Genomic DNA, 20,406 nt, shown 5'->3' with positions numbered 1-20,406 from the left:
CGCAGGAGGGCAACCTCCAGGTCTTCCCTCCATGCAACGTACTTGGCTGGTGGTCGAGGTTGTGGGTCAACCATTGGAGTGACTTCGAAGTAAATGTATGAACAGTTCATCTATTACGTCCAGCAAGCACAATCCACCACCCATTGCATTTTGATGTATTTTGATTGGCTTAGACATTTCGGTAATTTGACGCTCAAATATACGGAATGGTCATGCGATTTCGTATATTTGAGCCAAATTCCGAGCGGAATTTGGCGTTCACGAAGTTCGTATCTGTGAGTAACCCGAAGTTTGATTTCGGTAATTTCAAATTACGGGTTTGCTAAATGTCTCTACAGTATTAGGTGGCATTCACACGGGCCCAAACGGCCCGTCTGGTCTGGATGTCACCTCATAAAATTATGCCATAATCCGTTTTGGCAAGTCTGCAAAAATTTCCCAAAGTCTCATACACTACGTACGTAATAGTATTCCATGAAAGAAAGGAGAAAAGAAGTATCTCTGGATATCAGCTGAATTTTGGAAGAAATATTCGATTTCCGATTGAAGTAGCATACAACACCCGATTCTGAAGAAATTTTTGGCATAAAATTTTGAACTTTGGTGGCATCCAGACGCACAAAATCTCGAAAAATGGAATATTTCAATTTTGGCAACTTGCCTTCGAAAAACGGCCATTTTATTCCATTTTTCGTGGCATCCAGACCCGCCCTTAGTACTACGTAGCACTACAGTACTGTACTCTGTGCTTTATTATAGTGTACATTTGAGGAAATTATAATGCAGCACAGAGTAGTACTACGGAGTACTTCGACTTGGCTAACTAGCGATTACTACTATGTGCTCTATTATAATTTCTACTATTAATACTTATAATAAAGCACAGAGTACCAGTAGTACTTCTTCCGTTGCAGATTTTGTGCTGCATGCCACCAAAACTCAGAATTTTATGCCGCAATTTTCTTGAGAATCGGGTGTTTTATGGAGGTTTGGCTTCACACGTTGAAGTCTTGCACTTCACTGTCAATCGGAAATCGAATATTTTTTCTAAAATTCAGCTGGTATCCAGACAACTTTGGGGATATTACTTCTTTTCTCCTTGGGAAAAATTTACAGACTTGCCAAATCGATTTATGGCACGATTTTATGGGTTGGCATCCAGACCAGCCCTTTATGCCCTTCAACCGTTTTGGCAAGTCTGCAAAAAACTCCCAAAGTCTCATATCCCATGAAAAAAGGGGAAATGTAGTTATATGCAAAGTTGTCTGGATGCCAGTGAAATATGGAAAAGTTATTCGATATCCGATTGAAGTGAAGTGCAAGACTTCAACGTGAACACAAACCTCCATAAAACACCCAATTCTCAAGAAAATTGTACCATAAAATTCTGAGTTTTGGTGGCATGCAGTCGCACAAAATCTCGAAAGATGGAATATTTCGATTTTGGCAACTTTTCTTCGAAAAACGGCCATTTTATGCCATTTTTTGTGGCATCCAGACCCGGTCTAAAGCTAATACTAGTATTATTGTGCTTTGCACTTGTTTTGGCGTCGGCTTTCCGTGGCTAAAAGAGTGGTACTTCTGCTACTGTGTTACAAAGTTGAATAAATACCTGGTGTTTTAGCTAATTCACTGGGGTTTTATAAATGCCTAAGGGCTCCTCTGGATGCCACGAATTATGGCATAAAATGACAAAAATCTCCATAAAATGGTGATATGACAAAGTCGCGAAGTTGTTCGTCTGGATACCACAAAATCCAAAGGAAATATTACAAAATGATAGCAAGAAAGTTCACGAATTATGGCATAAAAAAATGGACCAAAATGGTCAATTTCTCATGCAAAGACAGTCCATGTGACCACTTCAACATCAATGTTCTGTCAAAACGGCGCTTTTCAAAAACCGCAGCAACCCCACAGCACACAGATGGGCCCTTGGACCACCACTTCGGACGAGATCGTGCAGCAGTCCACCATACGCATCACGGGACATTCGACATGTCTCCTCGAAGGCATCCTCGTTTCCTTGAAGTATTTCGGCAACCCACAAAGCCCCCGACAAGATGGAGACCCGCTTTGACGTCTTCAAGAGGTAGGCGGAGTAGTGGTAGACCAGGTATGACATCAACTTCATGCGACGTCGCTTGAGGCGCCGCCGACGATGCAGGATCATCATGGTCGTGAGCATCGTTTTGGCGCGCAAGTTTGAATCCGGATGAATCCAGACGGTTTCACCATCTCTTCATTTTGTATTGCGTTTGTATATTGGATAAATTTTGTAAAATCTCATTTCGAGTTTTGGCATAATTTTATGGCGTGGTATCCAGAGGAGCCCTCTGAGCAATAATAATCACATGTGAGCTGAAGTGACCAAAACACCTTGGCTGTTATTCCATCACGTAGTACATGCTACCTGCATGTACTATGCGATGGAACAAGAAGATGGCGTGGTTTTCTACGATGTAGCACCATACGTACATCGCTGTACGGTAGAACTTCGGCGCAATGTGTCATTTATATTATCAAAAGTTGTTCATGATGACCAGTGAATTGTGCAACTTGGTCCCGAGAATAGCAGATATAACTTCGATTTGCACTTTTCAAACGTGCAAAAGCGAGTGAGTTGCATAAATGACCTCCCTATACCATTCTGTAACGAAATGTGACATCCTAAATCTCGGTGCGGATTATCTAAAACACTGGGGTCGATGTTTATGATGTGAATAGCCAAAACGAGTGAAAAGCACAATACTACGTAGTACAGTACTGTAAAACCCCTTATTACTCGGAGAACGGATGCCTCCTCTTTTCGACTATACTCTCAGATCTTCACAATTCGTACTGGAGCAATATTCATGGATGGTTATGTTGGTGGCTCAACCTGCCAGGTACTGTATGCCTCTGTACAATGTACGTACAGTAGGTCGAGCGTTAGCTGTGGTGTATTCAATGGTCTCCTCCTCACTTGTGTTAACGAAGCACGTTTACAGTCCGTGAGTGCAACTCCATTAAATCAACATGCTGCAACTTTGGCCTCGCATTGGATCATGTGTGTAAGTTCAGGTTCGACGACTTCTTCATTCGACACATTGCACCATTTGCTGTAAAGTGAAGTCTTAGTATCACTTTCGCCGGATCCATACTCGCCCCATCAGGTTGTTGTTATAACAATTCAAGACACTGTGCGTGTTATACTATGACGTGCGACCACCAATACAATAATACACGACGGTGCCAATGCCAAACGTCATGTGGATGCAGATCATCCACAGAAACAGGTAGAACCAATACAGCGTCTTCTTGCCAATGCACTTGCCGGTCCACGGGCAATGGTGGTCCATCTACAGAGTATCGTTCGTTGATCATGAGAAGCACGAAAGAGCAACAGGAAGAGTCAACCACCCACCCCATCAATGCACACTTCGCACTCGTAGCAATGGATCGCATTGAGAGGCCGACGAATTTGGCAATGCGCTACGTCCATCAACGTCACAAAAAGAGAGAGGGGCAACACAAGCGTACCGCAGAGAATGCCCGCGTCGTCACCGACAGCATTGACGTAATGCTCGCGGATGACCCCGGGGTCACTGCATGCCACCATGGAAAACGACAGAAACGTGAGCGCAATGGACACGATGAGGAGCACGGACACCCAGGATGCCAAGCTGTTCGCGAAAACGAAGATGAGGGTTGGAGCAAGGATAATGGAGTACGTGATCAACATGCATCCCAAGTTTGGCCCAACGTGCAACACATGGGGAAAGTAGAACGCGTTGGCACTTCGCTGACAAAGAAACCTTGTCCTTCCAAACTTGGCGCAGCAGGCGACTGGAAGCTTCTCCTCGCGGACCTCGATGGCTTCATGCTCTGCAGATGCACATTGGTTTGACATGGGAGTTCGAACTGCCGCTGCCGCTGTCGCCGGTGACATTCCGTGTTGCACAATTGCAATGGAACAAACTTGCCGACTTTTTTTCCCAGGTTCTATAAAAACACGTTAAAAACACCAAATTTTTGCATAACGTGGTACGAATAATCAAATCGAAAAATGTTAAATTACTATTAATATTAATAGTAGATTCTAATACAATATGTCGTTATTTACTTCGAAGTATATACTTTAGTACAAATCAATAATATATTTGGAGGTAATTCCTCGTCTCGATGCTGATTGGCCTAAATCTGGTTGTTTTCCAACTAACGGCAGGATCATTCACATATTTGTGCGATGTCTGGGGTACAGTCGGACCAAGCGCGGACACTGCAGTCCGTCCGATCGCGCGCCGACCACCTTCGGCATACCATCCAGACACTGGAGCAGCTGATGGCATGGCACCCGTTGACCCAGTGGCCAGAGTTCTTGAGCAAGTTCCAGGTAGTCGCGAAGCAGTTGGAGAACATCATGGGGTCCAAGGACGACGACGACAGCTTGCTGCCGGAGAGCTTGCATCATTGGGTGTGTGCGCCGCGAATGTCGCTTCCCGATCCATCCCACATCCCTATTCTGCTTCGGACGCGAGAGGACCCTGAAATGGAAAAGCGCGACGAAGAGCTGGGACAGGCGGACACGGCGTCGCTGCTCCCACACCACCGCAAGCGCAAGGCGGATTGGACATGGGACGAGTTGGATTTGCAGAAAGAAAACTTCAACACGGCCGTGGAAGGGTTTGAGGATGCGCTGAAGAAGAGCTCGGATGAGCTGCTCAAGCGCATCAAAGTGGGCAAGTTCAAGGACGTCGTGCGGCCGACGTTCACCCAAACCGACAAGTACGTGTTCATGGAGACAGGGCAATGGCCGTCGGCGCAGCAGCAGCAACTGTCGCAATTGAAAAAGTAAACATCACGTTTCACATCACACATGTGCAGTAGTATAGTGTATCGGCGTCACAGTCCTTATTACGAAGCCAAGGTCAAGATATGTGATACTGTTTTGATTCTATTTCGAACGTTTTCTTTGCTTTGTTGCCACATGAAATTGAACCTAACGTTATGATCGGGGGAAAACGTGTCGATTTCAACCCCCCTCATTAAGGATATATATATCGGTGATATCTGCTTCCACAGGATAAGGGATTGTCCTTTTCCTCAAAATTTGCCAAATTTTGGGGAATTGATGAAATCGCCAACTATCTAGCGAAGGAGTATGATTGGCTATAAAGAATTAAGGTTGAAATATGATTGGCTAAAAAGATTGAATGATGCATTGCAGTCTCAAAGATATGTACCTCTTCAACTCAGTTTTGTATGAACTTTCGAAGGTCCGGCGTAGAACACACAATCATCATCTTGTAGCTTGAACGAGTTCCATCTTGTGTGAGTAAAGCATGATCGTCAAGGCTATGCTCTACACTCAACTCTATACAACCTTGCCAACATGTCATGGCACTAAGTATTGTGGATTCGGTACAAATTTCCAGACCCATCGAAGAATCACGAATCGACGCTCTAGTACTTTGGAATGGATTTGATTGGCTCTTACAGCCTTACCAAAGTTTCGTCCAATCATATGACAGAAAGGACAAGTATATTCAACCAATCAGAACTCTGGCGTGATTCAATATATTGATTCGACAAACCACGCGAATTTTGAAAGTTTATAGCCAACTCACAATACAAGTCGGTCCATGTCGTCATGATTCAACGTCGACACTTGCACCTGCATACTATATAGTGCTGTAATTGCTCGGCAACTTCTTCTCGAACGACGACGACATGGCTATGGCACTGGGATAGTCGTAGCAGGCGGTGGCGGCGGGGGTTGGTTGGTTGTGGCTTGCATGCCATCCCACATGGCGGCCATTTCCGCCGAGTGGGTCGTGCCAGCCGTGGCGCGGCGCCGCGTGATGCGTCTGTAGATGAGCTGCGACACTTTGGACTGCATGTCCCCGCACCACGACGCCTTGTCCTGGTACGCGATCGCCTCGGCCGTCAGCTGCTCCAGGTGTTTCTGCCGCTTGTCGTCGGCTGGATGGGTCGAGAACCAATCGATCCCTTCCTCGTTCACAAGCTTCATGCCTTCCCAAAACTTGGGCGCCTAGACATCCCAACAAATATATTCATCGCGGTTGTCTCCAAATATCATATATATATATCATCACGATTGTCTCCAAATATCATGTATATATATCGTCAAGTCGGTACGAAATTGGAGTGTGGGGGGGCTCAATCGAATGAACAGCACCACATCAGCAGACGATCGAAAATCGACCAATCAAAACCCAGATCACGAATCAAGTGGCCAATCAAATCGAATTCATCGTGTGTGACGTAAATTAGTGTGCCACTGGATGATTTTACATACAAAAAATGTCCATAAAATGAATCGATCGATCGATTTGGCGGAATCAGCGCAAAAGTCCAAAAAAAAAAAAAGTTGGGTAAAATCGGACAATACCTCGGACGGGTCGTAGCACGCCGCGGCCATGAGCATCAATCCAATGTGATCGGCTTCGGTTTCATGGAGACGACTGAATGGAAGTTGGCAAAAGTAGGTGAAAATCGACGCAATGAGCTCGCTGTCCACAGTCAGCAGCGACAACGCGATGAGAACGGGGAGGTAGCTCAGCGTTTCAGCCGTGTGCCGCGCCAGCGCGTGAGCAATCTCATGGCCGAGGACGGTGGCGAGGGCGTTGTACTTGTTGGAGCAAATACCCTGCTCCACCATGGCGTCGATAAAGTCCAGCAGCCCAGTGTACACAAACATCTTGCCCCCTACATACAAATAAATATACAGGAAGAGGATGAGGCATCTATATATGTATATATTTATTTATACATGCATCAAATGGTGCATCTATATATGTATATATTTATGTAATATACTACTAGTATATATTTATCTATATGCGTAAAAGATCATGCAGCTACGTATATGTATATATTTATAACGTATTTATTTATACACATAAAAAAAGTTGATGCATATATTATCAATATATGTATAATATATATTTTTAAATATATGGAATAGTAATGATAAATGAATATGGGTACAAGGGGGCATCGAGAATATGGTGCGAGGCGGGGGATTTAGTTGGAGGCATACCCATAAAACAGCATGCGTTGATCTGGGGGTCCTGCACTACGTAAATCTGCCACTGGAATCCAGGCTCGAAGATCTTGTCAGCCACCGCCACAAGACGACTACAACATGGAAGGAAGTGGGCGAGGAATCGATGAGTTGCTTCTTACGTGGCAACGTCCTTGACCATCTTGAAGCGAGGGCCGCTGTTCACGAGGGTTTTGCCGGCCAGGGCTTCCTTGGCATGTTGGTTGCCCATCTCCTAATGCATGAAGACCATGGTCGGGTGAACAATGGAGAGAGGTTGCGTCAATTAGAAGGTGGTAGGTACCGTGTCGTCTTCGCGATTGAACACAACGACCTGCGTTCGTCCTGTGATGGGGACTGTGTGCAAGTTTGTGACAAACTGGTAGAACGCGGTGGACGTGGCCAGCGCGGTGAGACCCCAGCATCCGTTGAGGACGAAGTGGTGGAATGGGTCGTCGACTACAGTCAACCACAGTGAGCCAAGGGACGTAGGTGGGTGGACGTACCATGCGCAGTGGCGAAGCTCACGTCCTTCTCCTTGGACACGCGGATGGAGTACTTTCCTCGGGTGAACTTGGGACCGGTCACCGCCACTCGACGGATCGCTCGTGAGAACATCGATGTCGACGCTGGAACGAACGACACAAATGTCATGCACGGTGGTTCACAACATACTACCGTCAAAATAATTAGTTGTTGGAGAATTGGTCAAAATAATACTTCGAAGTATCATTTATTAAAATAGTACCGTTAGTATTGTGCTTTCGAGTGAAGAAACCCCGAAACCCCGAAATTTCGTGTTGTCTCGTTGGAATTTAAATCGCTTTGATTGGCTACCTCAGATGAGCTCAAAATTATTAGCCAATAAAAACCCTCTCAATGAAATTCAACCAATCAGAACTCCAGCGCGATTCCATATTTCAGTGCATCCATCCAATACTAACGAAGTAATATCTCATATTCCGATTCGATTTTTTCATTTCACAACCAATGTGGTAAACTCTAACGTTGTTCGTGGAGTAGAGGAGACTGATCGGTCGGTCGTCTATATGTATTGACTTGCAAGTGTAAAGCACCCTTTCTCATACCCCGTGATAGCTTACAGCTAGTTCACACGTCCAACCAGCCATCGCATCATAGTTGGACATGTGAATTGCAATGTGAATTAAATGCTGCAGGTTTGACTTTGATAATCAATTGATACAGGTTTGAACGACCAATCAGCACCGTGCCATCCACGTGCCCAGAAAATTCGTCCGGAAGGACACGGTAATCCGGATAATCCAACCCGCGGAACTCCCATGGGCTCATTTTCAACAACCTCAATAATGGTGGACACGTCGCCGCACTTGTATGTGTTCTACGGGTCGCAGACTGGCTGTGCCGAGTCCATTGCCAAGGTACGCAACACCATGCCATTTTGGTGGTGTGCATCAACATTGCATGTGTAGCGCGTGCAATCGGATGCGTTGGAGCGCCACATGACGGTGGCATTGCACACGTTGAACGAGTTTGAAAAGGTAAGCCTTGCCTGAAGTTGAGTCGTCTTGACGAGGCGGATGTGTCTACTAGTCGGGTGTGCTGACACAGCCAAGTGCGACGGTGTTTGTCGTGTGCTCCACCACGGGCAACGGCGACCCGCCGACCAACGCGGAGAAATTCTGGCGGTTCCTGAAACGCAAAGTTCACCCGACGACATTGTTGCAGCACGTTCGCTTCACCGTGCTGGCGTTGGGCGACACCAATTACGACAAGTTCTGGTACATGAAGATACTCTCCTTTTTGTCACGAGTAAGATAGGTACTAACTTTCGGGCTGTAGCTACATGGGCAAGAGCATCCAACGGCGACTGGGCGAATTGGGCGGCCACAGCTACTACGCCATTGGTACAACTCGTAGACACTTACTAGTTATTAGTTCGTCGACACTCTCTAATAGTTAGTCACGGCATGATTTGAATTAGGTTGTGCGGACGAAGCAATGGGGTTGGAAGACTCTGTGGAACCGTGGCTGCATGGCCACTGGGAAATGCTCGCTTCTACGGTCACCTCTTTTATAGGCTCTTGCATATCGTAGCTCAATGATTGATCACAATTGCTTTTAGGACATGAATGGTATTGCATCACTGGTTGGTCCTGAAGCAAACCAAGTCACAACGAACGACAGCCATCCAATCGCCAACACACTCGACCCAACACAAGACGACCAACCAAATGAAAACAGCAGCAGTACCAAGCTCGGCAGCATTGACCATTTGCACATTTATTATGGATCGCAAACTGGTTGTGCGGAATCGATTGCCAAGGTAAGCAAGCGTCCATCCGTTCTTCACGAATTGTAATATATTGTGGAAAAATAATATTTTTGTAAACATATTCTCACAGCGAGTACAACTATGTAGCGCATCCAAACCGACGCGGCCGACCACCACGTTCCGACGTCTTTGAGTCCGCTCAATGCGTTTGAAAAGGTATCTACCAAGTCGTCATATCTTGAGAGGTTTTGATTTTAATTATATTTTATGTTTTATTATATTTTTAAATATATATTTTATCTTTAAATCTATTTGATTTGTATGGTCCTTTCAGCCAAAATATGGATTTGTGTGCTGATTAGGTAAATCCATCGATCGATGGTTTGTACTGCGTCTAATTTTGAGTGCAAAAATGGACCAATGTCACCCTAACTTGATGTTGAATCGTGGAAGCGAAAATTTGATTGGCTACTTGAATCATGTTTTGGGTTTTGATTGGTCGGTCGACTTGGTGCTGCTGCTCTTCCAAATTTCGAATCGGCTTGACCATATTCTAACGTAAAATTGTGCTTTGTGTATATATATATATATATAGAGCGGCATTTTGGGCTTAACAGCCCCGACGCACGTGGTGATTGTGTGCAGTACGACGGGCAACGGCGACCCCCCCACCAACGCGGAAAAGTTTTGGCGTTTTCTGAAAAAGAAGGCGCATCCGCCCACGTTGCTGGCGCATGTGCGGTTTACAGTACTCGCATTGGGCGACACCAACTACGACAAGTTTTGGTACGTACAATATATATATATATCCTCTTAGTATTTTCAACTATTGTATATATATCATGATTGCACGTAGTTATATGGGCAAGGGCATCCACCGCCGCCTCAAAGAATTGGGCGGCGAATGCGTGTACGACATTGGTACGTAACTTTGCCCCAAAAATATTATTTTTTAAAAATATTTTTAAAAAAACAAGCCATATTAGATACCGTTTTGAATCTATTTCTTGACTCGTTAGGCTGTGCCGACGAAGCGATGGGGTTGGAAGATTCTGTCGAGCCTTATGTGATGGGATTGTGGAGTACCCTCGTGGGAACAACGACTACCACGGCCGTCGCTCCAGCTGCTGCGATTTCCCTCGAGTTAACGACCGCCACCGTCGCTCCAGCTGCGATTTCCCTCGATTTAACGACCACCCCGTCTTCTCCCCCTGCTGAAAGCACCCCCAAACCTCCCCCGTCGGACTACATGTCGTTGGACGAGGTGACGTTCTTGACCGCGTACCACACAATGTTTCCTTCCGGGCCCCCGGATGTAGTGGACGCCAGCCGCCTGCCGCGGCTCCAACCCGCCACTGTGTCGGTCACGTTTGACAACACAACATTCCACCCGCCAACTCACCAGAGCGTGGGAACGTCGGGTGACTTTATGGCGACGATTACCAAAGCCAAATATCTCACCAGCTCCATTCCGAGTGACCGCGTCGTGCTTTGGCTCGAACTTGACACCGCCGGCATGGGTACGTGTTGCTTGTCACATTGGTGTTTATTGCACCAGTCAGAATATATATTTTTATATATATATCAATAGACATGACGTACGTACCGGGAGACTCGATCGGCGTACGCTGCCCCAACAACCCCGACGTTGTGGCGTACTTTGTCCGCCGGCTCGGCATCGCCACCGACGACTTGCATATCGGGTGTACGGTCCAGAGCATCAAGAAGAACGCCGCCAGCAAGAGCAGTGGCAGCAGTAGCAACCTTCCGACAAGATCGCTGTTTCAGCTGCTGACCCACCACTACGACCTTGAAGCACAGGTGAAAAAATCCACACTGCGGGCGCTAGCCACGTACTGCGACGTCGACTCGACCGACCAGCGAGCGCTCTTGTATCTAAGTAGCAAGGATGGCCCGTTGCACTTTCAGGTAAGTCATCGTTAACTAGCTTTGTATGGATATATATATATATATTATATATAAGTCATGTTTTAGTAGCTTTGTATGGGTATATATATATATATATCTATGACGTACGAGTATTCCATCCTGGCGCTGTTGTCCACTCAAGGCATGGTATAGAACTTTGTGGAATCGCAACGCTTGAGTGTGGTGGACATTTTGCGTCTGTTTCCGGCGTGCCGCCCCCCACTGGCGTCCGTGCTATCGCTGCTGCCGACACTCAGTCCTCGGTACTACTCGCTCGCGTCGTCGCCCCTTTCATCCCAGCCCCACAAAGTGCACATTGCCTTTACGATCGTCGAATATGATTTGCCAGTTGTTCAAGGGGGTACTACTACCAGTCGGCTTCTCCGTCGTCGGGGCCTGTGTACGTCGTGGCTCCACGCGTTGGCTCGGCCGCTTTTGCACCCCCAAACAACTCCAGTCAACGCTGCAGTGGCCGTTCAAATTCCCATCTTCCACCACCCGACCAAGGACTTCACCCTGCCAGCCAACCCGTCGTATCCGTTGATTTTGATTGGCCCGGGCACGGGCGTCACACCCTTTGTAGGGTTCTTGCAGCACCGCCAGCTCCAAGTACGTGACTAACATCCGTGCTCTTTATCGATTGTGTCGCCGATAAGACCAGTTTTGAATGGCGAGTTAATCTATTGTGTACGTAGCGACTCAAACACGTGGACGACAGCGAAAGTTGCGGCACATGGCGCGGCAACCACGCCGTGGAATTGGTCGAACATGCATTTGAATTGGGCCAAATTGACTTATTTTTTGGCTGTCGGCACCGCCACCAAGACTTTTTGTTTCAACGACACCTTGACTCGTTTATTCACGAGGGGGTGCTCACCCACTTGCACGTGGCAGCGTCTCGGGAGCAGGTACTACAAACAAGATATATATATATCCGTCTCGTCTCAAATCATTAGACACCATGATTTGATTTATTTATTTATATATATATATATATATATATAAGTATCCCGACAGTGCCGTTTGTGATTATTCCAGGAGGCCAAGCATTATGTGCAACATGACGTGGCAGAGCACGGAGCGGCCGTGTACGATTTGGTCGCCCGCCAAGGCGGGTACGTGTACGTGTGCGGCGATGGCATGCATATGGCCAAGGACGTGCACGCAGCCCTCGTCCAAGTGTTTGTGGAGCATGGACACATGACGCATCAAGAGGCGGAGGTCGCGTGGAAGGACTTGGCGCTTCGGCAGCGCTACGTCCGCGATATTTGGGGCTAACTAGGTGCCCTGTCAACAACAACAACGCATGTAACAACATGATGGAATATACTATCGTGATGGTTGCCATGCAAAATAGTCACACCAGAAGTCTAGGCAGCACCAGCTTAGCTTACACAATATGAGTACTAGTACTGCTGGTGTGGCATTACTAGTAACAGTGAACGTTAGGTATGATGGTAACGATAGTACTACTAGTCGTAGCTGTGGTTAGTTGTTACTGCATGTATGTAGCTGCATCGGCAAGGTCGTCATATCTAAACTAACGTTGCATCCACGTGCCGGCAAACCGCGCGGGGCGGATCTGTCCATGCGCGTCCATCTGTTGGTTCCACTGCGCTTCGACGTCGGCATTCTTGTTGGACGTGTGCAGCGCATGGCTCAGTTCTTCCTTGGACGCCAGCACTTGCGCCATGGTCGCCCTGTCCTGGACCAGCATGGCCATGACCAGGGCATCGTTCCACTTGTTCATTTGCATGCACGTTGGAAGCAGCGCCGCCACCGCCGCCTCCTGACCGCCGCGACACAACGCAGCACATGCGCGTTGGATTAACGACGTGCCCTGCATCAAGTCCCCATGTATATCATCAATCTCCACCAGAACACTAGAAATATAGATATATACATAGCAGTCTGTACCATCATATCGGCGCTATCGGTAGCAACACTGGCCACCAACGATGGCAGCATGTCTGCTAACGTGTGCACGAGCATGTGCTTGATGCAAATGCTCGCTTTTACATGCGACGACGTGCCGGGGACGTCCAACGCGTCTGCGGCAAACCCAAACGCCTGCCAGCCATCCATTTTTCAAACACATAGCCCAACCATATTGATATCAAATACCTCGAGGAAAGTCGCCATCCAATCCAAAAGGTCCGCCGAGATCATTGGGACAACCTCCAGCGCTCGCTTGGGCACGCCTTGGGCCACAAACATGCAAAACTGGAGCACCGGGTGCTTTAATGTGACAGAGTACATGCTACATATACCCAAAACGACGATAACGTTAGAAACATTGTGATTATTCAACCACAAAAGACACTTGAAAAAATCACATGATAACTAACCATCGACACCATACTCGGACTGTAGCGCTACCTAGCTAGCTGCTTACCTCTGATGCATGATTCCACCACAAAGCAATTTCTCTTGGAACACCCCCAGGAGCATAAACGGACCTCCAGGGTGCCGCTGTGCCGCGGGGAAGTCGGCCAAGTTGACGGTATGGTCCATCTCTTCTTGGCCGTCAAAGCAGGAGGTCGTACTTGCAATCACAAACGAAAACGTGCGGCTGCCACAGATGAAATAACACTTGATCTAATATCGCAAACAAGCAAACAATCGATTGAGCGATCCATGTGTATGTCAACCCATATATATATATATATATACTATGTGTATAATATATATATATATACATAGTTACCTCGTCCTCGGTGGCCGTAAAGAGGGCGTGATGTACCCACAAGACTGACTGCACAGGTCGCGGGGTGGAGATCTCATGCAATGGAAGCAGCTTGGACGAGTGACCTTCCCACTTGATGACGTGGCACTTGGTTGGGTACACCAGCACCGCGTACTTGCCAGAGTGTTCCCATTCTACAAGCAGCGGGCCGCCCAATACAGGCCCGACCTAGCCACATATAAACAACGTTCAAACGACCAACCAACCATCCATCCATCCATTCTTTCAACAGAACCCACCATGGCTTACCTTGTGGAGCGCCGTTGACACTGACGATTTCCCAGCGATATCTTCAGCTCCCCCCCATTCGTAGAACTCGAGCGTCATGTGCATGCCCCCCGTGGTGGCTTCCCCCGTCGTGATGGACGACCCCGTGACGATAGATGTGCTGTCGGACACTGTCGACATCGTGGTGGCTTTAGAGGGTTTGAGAGCTCCGTCATCTGGCATCACGCAGCGCACAAGGCCGAGCAACGGACCGGTGAAGGCATGGACGATCCAATGGCGGGGCTGCCCAGATGTGAGTTTGTCCACCTACATACAACCAGTCAATCACATACCATGCATCTTCGCTTCAGACACATAGATATCGCTAGATAGAGATCACCCCCCACAAAAGAGCAGAATAGATCAAAAATCCAAGATATACTGCTTAGATATGAGAGAGATTGTTGTACCAGTCGAGTGCAGTTGCCAGTGGACGCGTCCACGTCATACACCGCAAGCGCATGCGGTCGCAGGTCCACGTCATGCTTGAAAAAGGGCGGTAGCGCGGGACCGCCCGCCGTTGCCGCCGGCACCTCGTCGGCCTTTCCAAAGAAGACCCCGAGCTTTTTACGGGGGCTGTCGGTGGACATGGCGGCCGGGCGACCTCGTTTTGCCACGTCATCTTCGTCTGGCTAGGTAGAGATTTCACATCCGCATCGAATATCAATCGGCATGTTATCCCCTCATATTTATTCAAACTGTGTCGCATGTACGTACGACCAACACGGCAAATCGGAGCAGCTTGCTGTGCCACGCCACACCAACCCCCGGTCCCGAAGCGATCTATCCGCCACACAAGGAAGTATGGTCAAGAGTGCAAACCCCCCGTCCAATTTACTTTGACTTTCGGCACATATTCGTCAAAAGGCCAAGGCAGATAGTTATCCGTTGCCGGCAAACTTGCCCAGCAATCACACTAACTATAATCTCACGAAAACCTTTGTAGAATATGGTGGCGTACCGTGTGGCAGGACCCAGTGGCATCCATATGGACGATCTAATTGGCGACAAACAATCATAGAGTTAATATACACAGCCAAATGATACAAGGAAATAGCTACTACTACCTCGTAATGAGACCCAGTTACGACCGCCACGTAGTACTTGGCTGACGGGTGCTTGATTGAGAGCCCCACAGAGTCCTTGTTGGGGTATTTCAACGCATAAAGCTCCTTCTTTCCCTTATCTCCTAGCGGCACGGACCGGAGATGCGTGGGGGTATTGAGCACAATCGAGGCCAAGCTGTATGTACAGGTTGACTCAGTGTTGTTGATGTAGATATGTATATATATATATATATATATATATGATTGGGACATGAAATTCACTATGGCTGCTGATACAAATGCAACGCTATAATAGTTGTAGGTATGATGGTTTTACCTTGGTAGAAATGTCATCGACTGGCGGGGAGTGTACGCGTGCAAGTGGAACAGCAGCAGGCCTACGTACATCTCGGTATATACCCGTTGCGGAAGTATATATATATATATATATATATCATCTCCTCAACATATATTTCCAGTGCAAAACGGGTAAAACTTATGTGTCGAACCATAATTCGTGGCCGCGACAAGCAAGGTGGCACACCGAGGGCTTTGCGACACCGAGATGAGTTTGATCTTTTTTGAGATTTTCTGCAAGTAAACCAGTTGACCATGTCACAGTTTTTTGTATGAAGCTGTCGTACCGAGTGCAATGTGCGGACGTCTTTGACCAAGTCCACACGGTGTGCGGCAATCTCGAGGTCTTGGGTGGCCTACAAGCGAATGATCTCAGCCATTCGTTTGTTGCTGTTAACGGAAATGAAGTCACGAGGCGACATACTTTGCCCTTGTGCAGCTCGGATACGTTGAGCTACGAAGAAGTCAACGGTTATTATTGTCGATTTGATAGTACTACAAGCACAATATTAGAGTAGGAATACATGTGACAACGTTTCACAATGGCGATGGTAGGTACTGTAGGTATGTGTACATACGAATATACTGTCATAGTTTGTTTGTTTATAAGCGTACCATGGATGTGTGACAGGTCGACAGATACACGTAGCTGTGTCTGCTCGATCCAAGCAGCAACGTGCCATGCAGGGGCTTTGTAGACGGTGTCAATGTGTGGAATAGGCCCACAAACGTGACTCTACACAAGAGAAGATCGTTTACACAATCGATATATATATATATATATATATAATAACTATTACCTTGGTTCTTTGGTTGGGGTCGTGGACCTACAGCCCAACACGAACGACACCAAGAGATTGAACCATGTCACACATTCCACCAAATATGAAAGAAACATACCAAAGAAACGACATATCCCATACAAGTACATTCCCATCCTTGGACACGGCCGTCAAGAAACTGTCTTGCAAGAGCAGCTTGAGCTCGTAATACCCACACGTTGTCACATCCACGTTGGCAGTGGTATTGATGGCTCCTCCTCCTCGCTTATTGGCGTCTTTGAGGTCGAATTCACACGCGCGCGACTGCTGAAAGTCGCCACTGGACACGCGCGTGATGCTCCACACGATGGCCTTGCCGTCTACATGGACGGCTATCAAGTAGCAGTGGAGCATTGCCGCCGTCGAGGGGGACGAAGATGTCGAAGAGGAAGATGAAGGCACGAGGAGCATATGGGGGATCTCTTTGATAGCCCCTGTGTCTATGACGTGGCACACCTTCCACAGCCGAGGACTCCATATGCGAATTTTGCCGTCGCTGCAACCTACACGACTCAATAGTGAGTCCAAACGGTGTTTGGCTGCTTTAACTTGAAAACGGGTTCAAGTGTAAGCGGACAAGAAACCCAACACGAGATGAAAAGAAATTCGAACAAGATATATATATGTCAATCATTCCATCATTGATATGTTGTCTACAACATGTGAGAGTGTCAACTTTTCTGTGACAAGGCGCAACGTGACACCCAAAATAAATGGGCAAGTACGATCCGTGGCCTAGGAAGCATGCATGCCAAGCCAGGTCAGATGCAATAACATATACCGATGGCCAAGAATCCCCCTGGTAAGACCTCGATCGAGTTTGGCAGCGCGCGGCCGAGGTCGTCAGGTGTAATGCAACGGTTCTACACGACCAAGGCATGAGACGATGTTAAACAAATATGTGACACGGACCGACTGCGCGTCGTTGATGTCGCAAAACGCAATCTGCTGCGAGCTCAGAATGACGAGCCATTCCTCAAAGCAATCGATGCCTCGAGATATCCCCGAGACGTGCGCGATGGACTCCCTGTCGAAGAACATAAGCACGGACGAGGATTTGGCCTTGCCGCTGCTCAGCTTGGGCGAAAACGGTGTGGACAATGCCATCGACTTGGTTAGCGCGACAGCAGTCGGCGTCGCGACCGCCGTCGTGTCGTCCGAGACGGCGGTGGGCACGTCCTCCCCGATCTACAGCTGACGGTCATCCGTGTGTACAAAAGCGAAAGCTTACCTGCAACGTGAAGCGTTTGATCACTTCCTTCGTTTCGTAGTTCCACACAACGCCACAGTCCTTGGACTCGACCGCCGCGACCCATGGACGGACAGGGTGGAATACCACCCCCGTGATCTTGCTCTTCTTCTTGGCACCGGGGCCATCCATGGCCAAGAGTGCGTGGAACTCCATGCCGTACTTATGTACGATTGTTGCATCGAGCGGAAGCGTGCATGACGACGTTATCGAGGACACACTCGAGTCGGTGGCCATCGTCGTCGATGTTGAGTTGGTAAAAAGTCATAAAGATCGCGCACCTCTGTTTAGGTTTATCCGTATTTCCGGATAACTAAAACGGTTTCGCCATCAAGATGAAACGGTCAACGTTAGTAGTAGTATAGTAACCAGCAAAACATATGGATCAAACGACCTCCACAGCTATTCATGGCACCTTCGCTTGGGCTGTTCGTCATGCTGCTCCCTAACAACCGACCTAGCTTGATCACTAGTCTATAATGAACGAAGTTTGAAGTTGGAATGGCTTTCATTGCTTACGGTATTGTTGGGTCCAGTATATTGTTGGATGCAATGAATGGTACTACTAGTATGCTTCAAGACCTGTCATCCTACTAGTACTACGTAGTACATGAGTCTAGTTACCTTTAATATCATGCGCTTTGCAGGCTTGGGGTGATCCTTATAGCTCAACTCATGTGGCAATCTTATGATGAACCAACATAGGATGGTGGTCACCCTATCGTGAACCATCCTAATATGACAAAATCACACCGAATGGACGAATTGGAGGTAGCCAATCAAATTGAATTCTTCGAAATCACGACGTTTCATTGGCTGATCCGTGTGTTGAACATCAACACACTGCAGAACGAACCGCCCAATGATGCTTGCTATGTACCGCCGCCGAGCGTCATCCGTAATACATGCCGCATGGAACTCTGGTGTGACGGTCGTAGGAGTTATTGCGTGCTGGTATGCTCATGTCATGCGTATCGTCATCGTGTCGAACGTGCTGCAAGTGCTCGTCCCCATCGTGGTCGGCGTGGTTGCATGGGAGTACTTGGACCAACGATGGAAAGGACATCAAGAAGACGCCCGGCAAGACGCTGGCGCACGAACAACCCTCACGTGTCCAGTGTGTCTTGACCCCATCCTGCATCCCATCGCGACCAGGTGCGGACACATTTTCTGCCGCGACTGCCTCGATCGGTGGTGGACGGAAGGTCGCATGGTGTCCACGCGATGTCCCGTCTGCAACAAGCGCCTCCAGCGCAGGGATATCTTTGTCCTGTACCCGTATATCGAGTAATGTTTCGTCCAAGATTGCGTCGAGTTCATGTACTAGTAGTTGTCAACAGTTAAGCGTGGAAACTTGATGTTCGTGTCGAAACGTCCACACCACATCAAATGACTGTGCCAGCCACGAGACACGACAAGCATGGCCTGCCAAGTGAAGGTTTAGCCGCGAATCGGTGTTCGAAGACGACTTGAGCCAGAGCTCGTGGCATTCATAGGCTGCTGATGGACTATTGTTAGCTCAAACTAGTCTTGTGTTGGAGCCTATTAACGCTCCATCTCAACGCGCCAACAATGCTCATGTTTAGCCATCCACTGGAGGAGACGATGGTGAGTGTTGAACGACATAAGGAGTATTTGTTAAGGGTCCGTGTGGTAACCTGAAATATTACAATATTCACAATATTCTGGCCCAAAATTGAAAGATGTCTTGCTTGCAGAGTTTTAACCCAAATCCAATCATACCACGTGGGATTTACTGGTTGAAGAGGTCAAAAACGCCATATTACAAAATGGACCTTTTACCTCCATTTTGAAAATGAAATAATATTCCATTTTCTCGAAAAATGGGATTAACCAAAATGCGATTTTCAAAATGGAGGTAAAAGGTCCATTTTGTAATTTGGCGTTTTGGACCTCTTCAACGAGTAAATCCCACGTGGTATGATTGGATTTGGGTTAAAACTCTGCAAGCAAGACATCTTTCAATTTTGATCAGATTTGTTGAATTCAGCCCCAAAATGGCGTTTTGGGCCTGAATATTGCAATATTTCCGGTTACCAGTCGCACCCTAATCCCATTCTGCGAGAAAATGGAATATTATTTTTGACATGTTACCAGACGCACCCTAAGGGCGGGTCTGGATGCCACCAAAAATGGCATAAAATTGCTGTTTTTCGAAGAAAAGTTGGCAAAATCGAAATCTTCCATTTTTCGAGATTTTGTGCGTCTGGATGCCACCAAAGATCAAAACATTATGCTACAATTTTCTTGAGAATCGGGCGTTTTATGGCATAAATAAAATGGACCGATTTGGTTCAACTTTTTTATGGAGGTTTGTGTTCACGTTGCAGCCTTGCACTTCAATCGGAAATCGAATATTTCTTCCAAAATTCAACTGGCATCCAGACAACTTTGTAGATTCTTCTTTTCTCCTTTTCTTCATGGGATATGAGACTTTGGGAAATTTTGGCAGACTTGCCAAACCGGTTTATGGCATAATTTTATGGGGTGGCATCCATATTAGAGTGGATTTGATTGGCTCTTGCAGAAAGGGCAAGTATATTCAACCAATCAGAACTCCGCAAGAACTTCAACGTGAACCAAACCTCCATAAAAAAACTTGGACCAAATCGGTCGTCCATTCTATTTATTTATGCCATAAAACACCCGACTCGCAAGAAAAATTGTG

General features: G+C 47.3%; 6 protein-coding genes across 7 annotated transcripts; 2 read left to right on the top strand and 4 right to left on the bottom strand.

Moving 5' to 3' along the window:
* Positions 1 to 3,097: 3,097 nt before the first annotated feature.
* On the bottom strand, positions 3,098 to 3,964 carry H257_08764 (hypothetical protein). The gene is made up of 3 exons (XM_009834803.1): positions 3,523 to 3,964; positions 3,407 to 3,474; positions 3,098 to 3,341 (listed from the first exon to the last, which is right to left on the bottom strand). The coding sequence occupies exons 1-3, from the start codon at positions 3,929 to 3,931 to the stop codon at positions 3,195 to 3,197; spliced, it is 624 nt and encodes a 207-aa protein (XP_009833105.1). The 5' UTR covers positions 3,932 to 3,964; the 3' UTR covers positions 3,098 to 3,194.
* A 260-nt stretch (positions 3,965 to 4,224) lies between these two features.
* H257_08763 (hypothetical protein) lies at positions 4,225 to 4,915 on the bottom strand. Its single transcript, XM_009834802.1, has one exon. The coding sequence runs from the start codon at positions 4,858 to 4,860 to the stop codon at positions 4,450 to 4,452; it is 411 nt and encodes a 136-aa protein (XP_009833104.1). The 5' UTR covers positions 4,861 to 4,915; the 3' UTR covers positions 4,225 to 4,449.
* A 590-nt stretch (positions 4,916 to 5,505) lies between these two features.
* On the bottom strand, positions 5,506 to 7,706 carry H257_08762 (hypothetical protein). The gene is made up of 6 exons (XM_009834801.1): positions 7,555 to 7,706; positions 7,353 to 7,507; positions 7,192 to 7,283; positions 7,046 to 7,143; positions 6,395 to 6,711; positions 5,506 to 6,034 (listed from the first exon to the last, which is right to left on the bottom strand). The coding sequence occupies exons 1-6, from the start codon at positions 7,700 to 7,702 to the stop codon at positions 5,717 to 5,719; spliced, it is 1,128 nt and encodes a 375-aa protein (XP_009833103.1). The 5' UTR covers positions 7,703 to 7,706; the 3' UTR covers positions 5,506 to 5,716.
* Positions 7,707 to 8,371: 665 nt separating this feature from the next.
* On the top strand, positions 8,372 to 12,592 carry H257_08761. 2 transcript variants are annotated; one of them, XM_009834799.1, is made up of 14 exons: positions 8,372 to 8,448; positions 8,500 to 8,568; positions 8,621 to 8,808; positions 8,870 to 8,934; positions 9,012 to 9,091; positions 9,153 to 9,353; positions 9,450 to 9,518; positions 9,898 to 10,088; positions 10,159 to 10,223; positions 10,322 to 10,822; positions 10,894 to 11,231; positions 11,385 to 11,840; positions 11,927 to 12,139; positions 12,270 to 12,592. In XM_009834799.1, the coding sequence occupies exons 1-14, from the start codon at positions 8,377 to 8,379 to the stop codon at positions 12,507 to 12,509; spliced, it is 2,748 nt and encodes a 915-aa protein (XP_009833101.1). In that variant the 5' UTR covers positions 8,372 to 8,376; the 3' UTR covers positions 12,510 to 12,592. The 2 variants fall into 2 exon arrangements, with proteins under 2 accessions (XP_009833101.1, XP_009833102.1); XM_009834800.1 differs by lacking the exons at positions 11,927 to 12,139; positions 12,270 to 12,592 and having other exon boundaries at positions 11,385 to 11,894.
* Positions 12,593 to 12,686: 94 nt separating this feature from the next.
* Positions 12,687 to 17,967, bottom strand: H257_08760 (hypothetical protein). Its single transcript, XM_009834798.1, has 20 exons — positions 17,700 to 17,967; positions 17,381 to 17,656; positions 17,250 to 17,331; positions 16,548 to 16,971; positions 16,448 to 16,474; positions 16,263 to 16,383; positions 16,072 to 16,101; positions 15,935 to 16,003; positions 15,800 to 15,881; positions 15,628 to 15,688; positions 15,312 to 15,486; positions 15,206 to 15,241; positions 14,962 to 15,027; positions 14,655 to 14,876; positions 14,227 to 14,511; positions 13,939 to 14,145; positions 13,627 to 13,829; positions 13,356 to 13,491; positions 13,149 to 13,301; positions 12,687 to 13,071 (listed from the first exon to the last, which is right to left on the bottom strand). Exons 1-20 carry the CDS (start codon positions 17,952 to 17,954, stop codon positions 12,772 to 12,774), a joined length of 3,210 nt encoding a protein of 1,069 aa, XP_009833100.1. The 5' UTR covers positions 17,955 to 17,967; the 3' UTR covers positions 12,687 to 12,771.
* Positions 17,968 to 18,684: 717 nt separating this feature from the next.
* Positions 18,685 to 19,008, top strand: H257_08759 (hypothetical protein; the record flags this gene model as incomplete). Its single annotated transcript, XM_009834797.1, has 1 exon — positions 18,685 to 19,008. One exon carries the CDS (start codon positions 18,685 to 18,687, stop codon positions 19,006 to 19,008), a length of 324 nt encoding a protein of 107 aa, XP_009833099.1.
* Between the last annotated feature and the right edge of the window lie 1,398 nt (positions 19,009 to 20,406).

Source organism: Aphanomyces astaci, assembly GCF_000520075.1.
Source record: "Aphanomyces astaci strain APO3 unplaced genomic scaffold supercont1.20, whole genome shotgun sequence".
NCBI lineage: Eukaryota > Oomycota > Saprolegniomycetes > Saprolegniales > Verrucalvaceae > Aphanomyces > Aphanomyces astaci.
The sequence above is the reverse complement of the archived record's forward strand: the minus strand, read 5'-3'. Positions and strand labels throughout refer to the sequence as shown.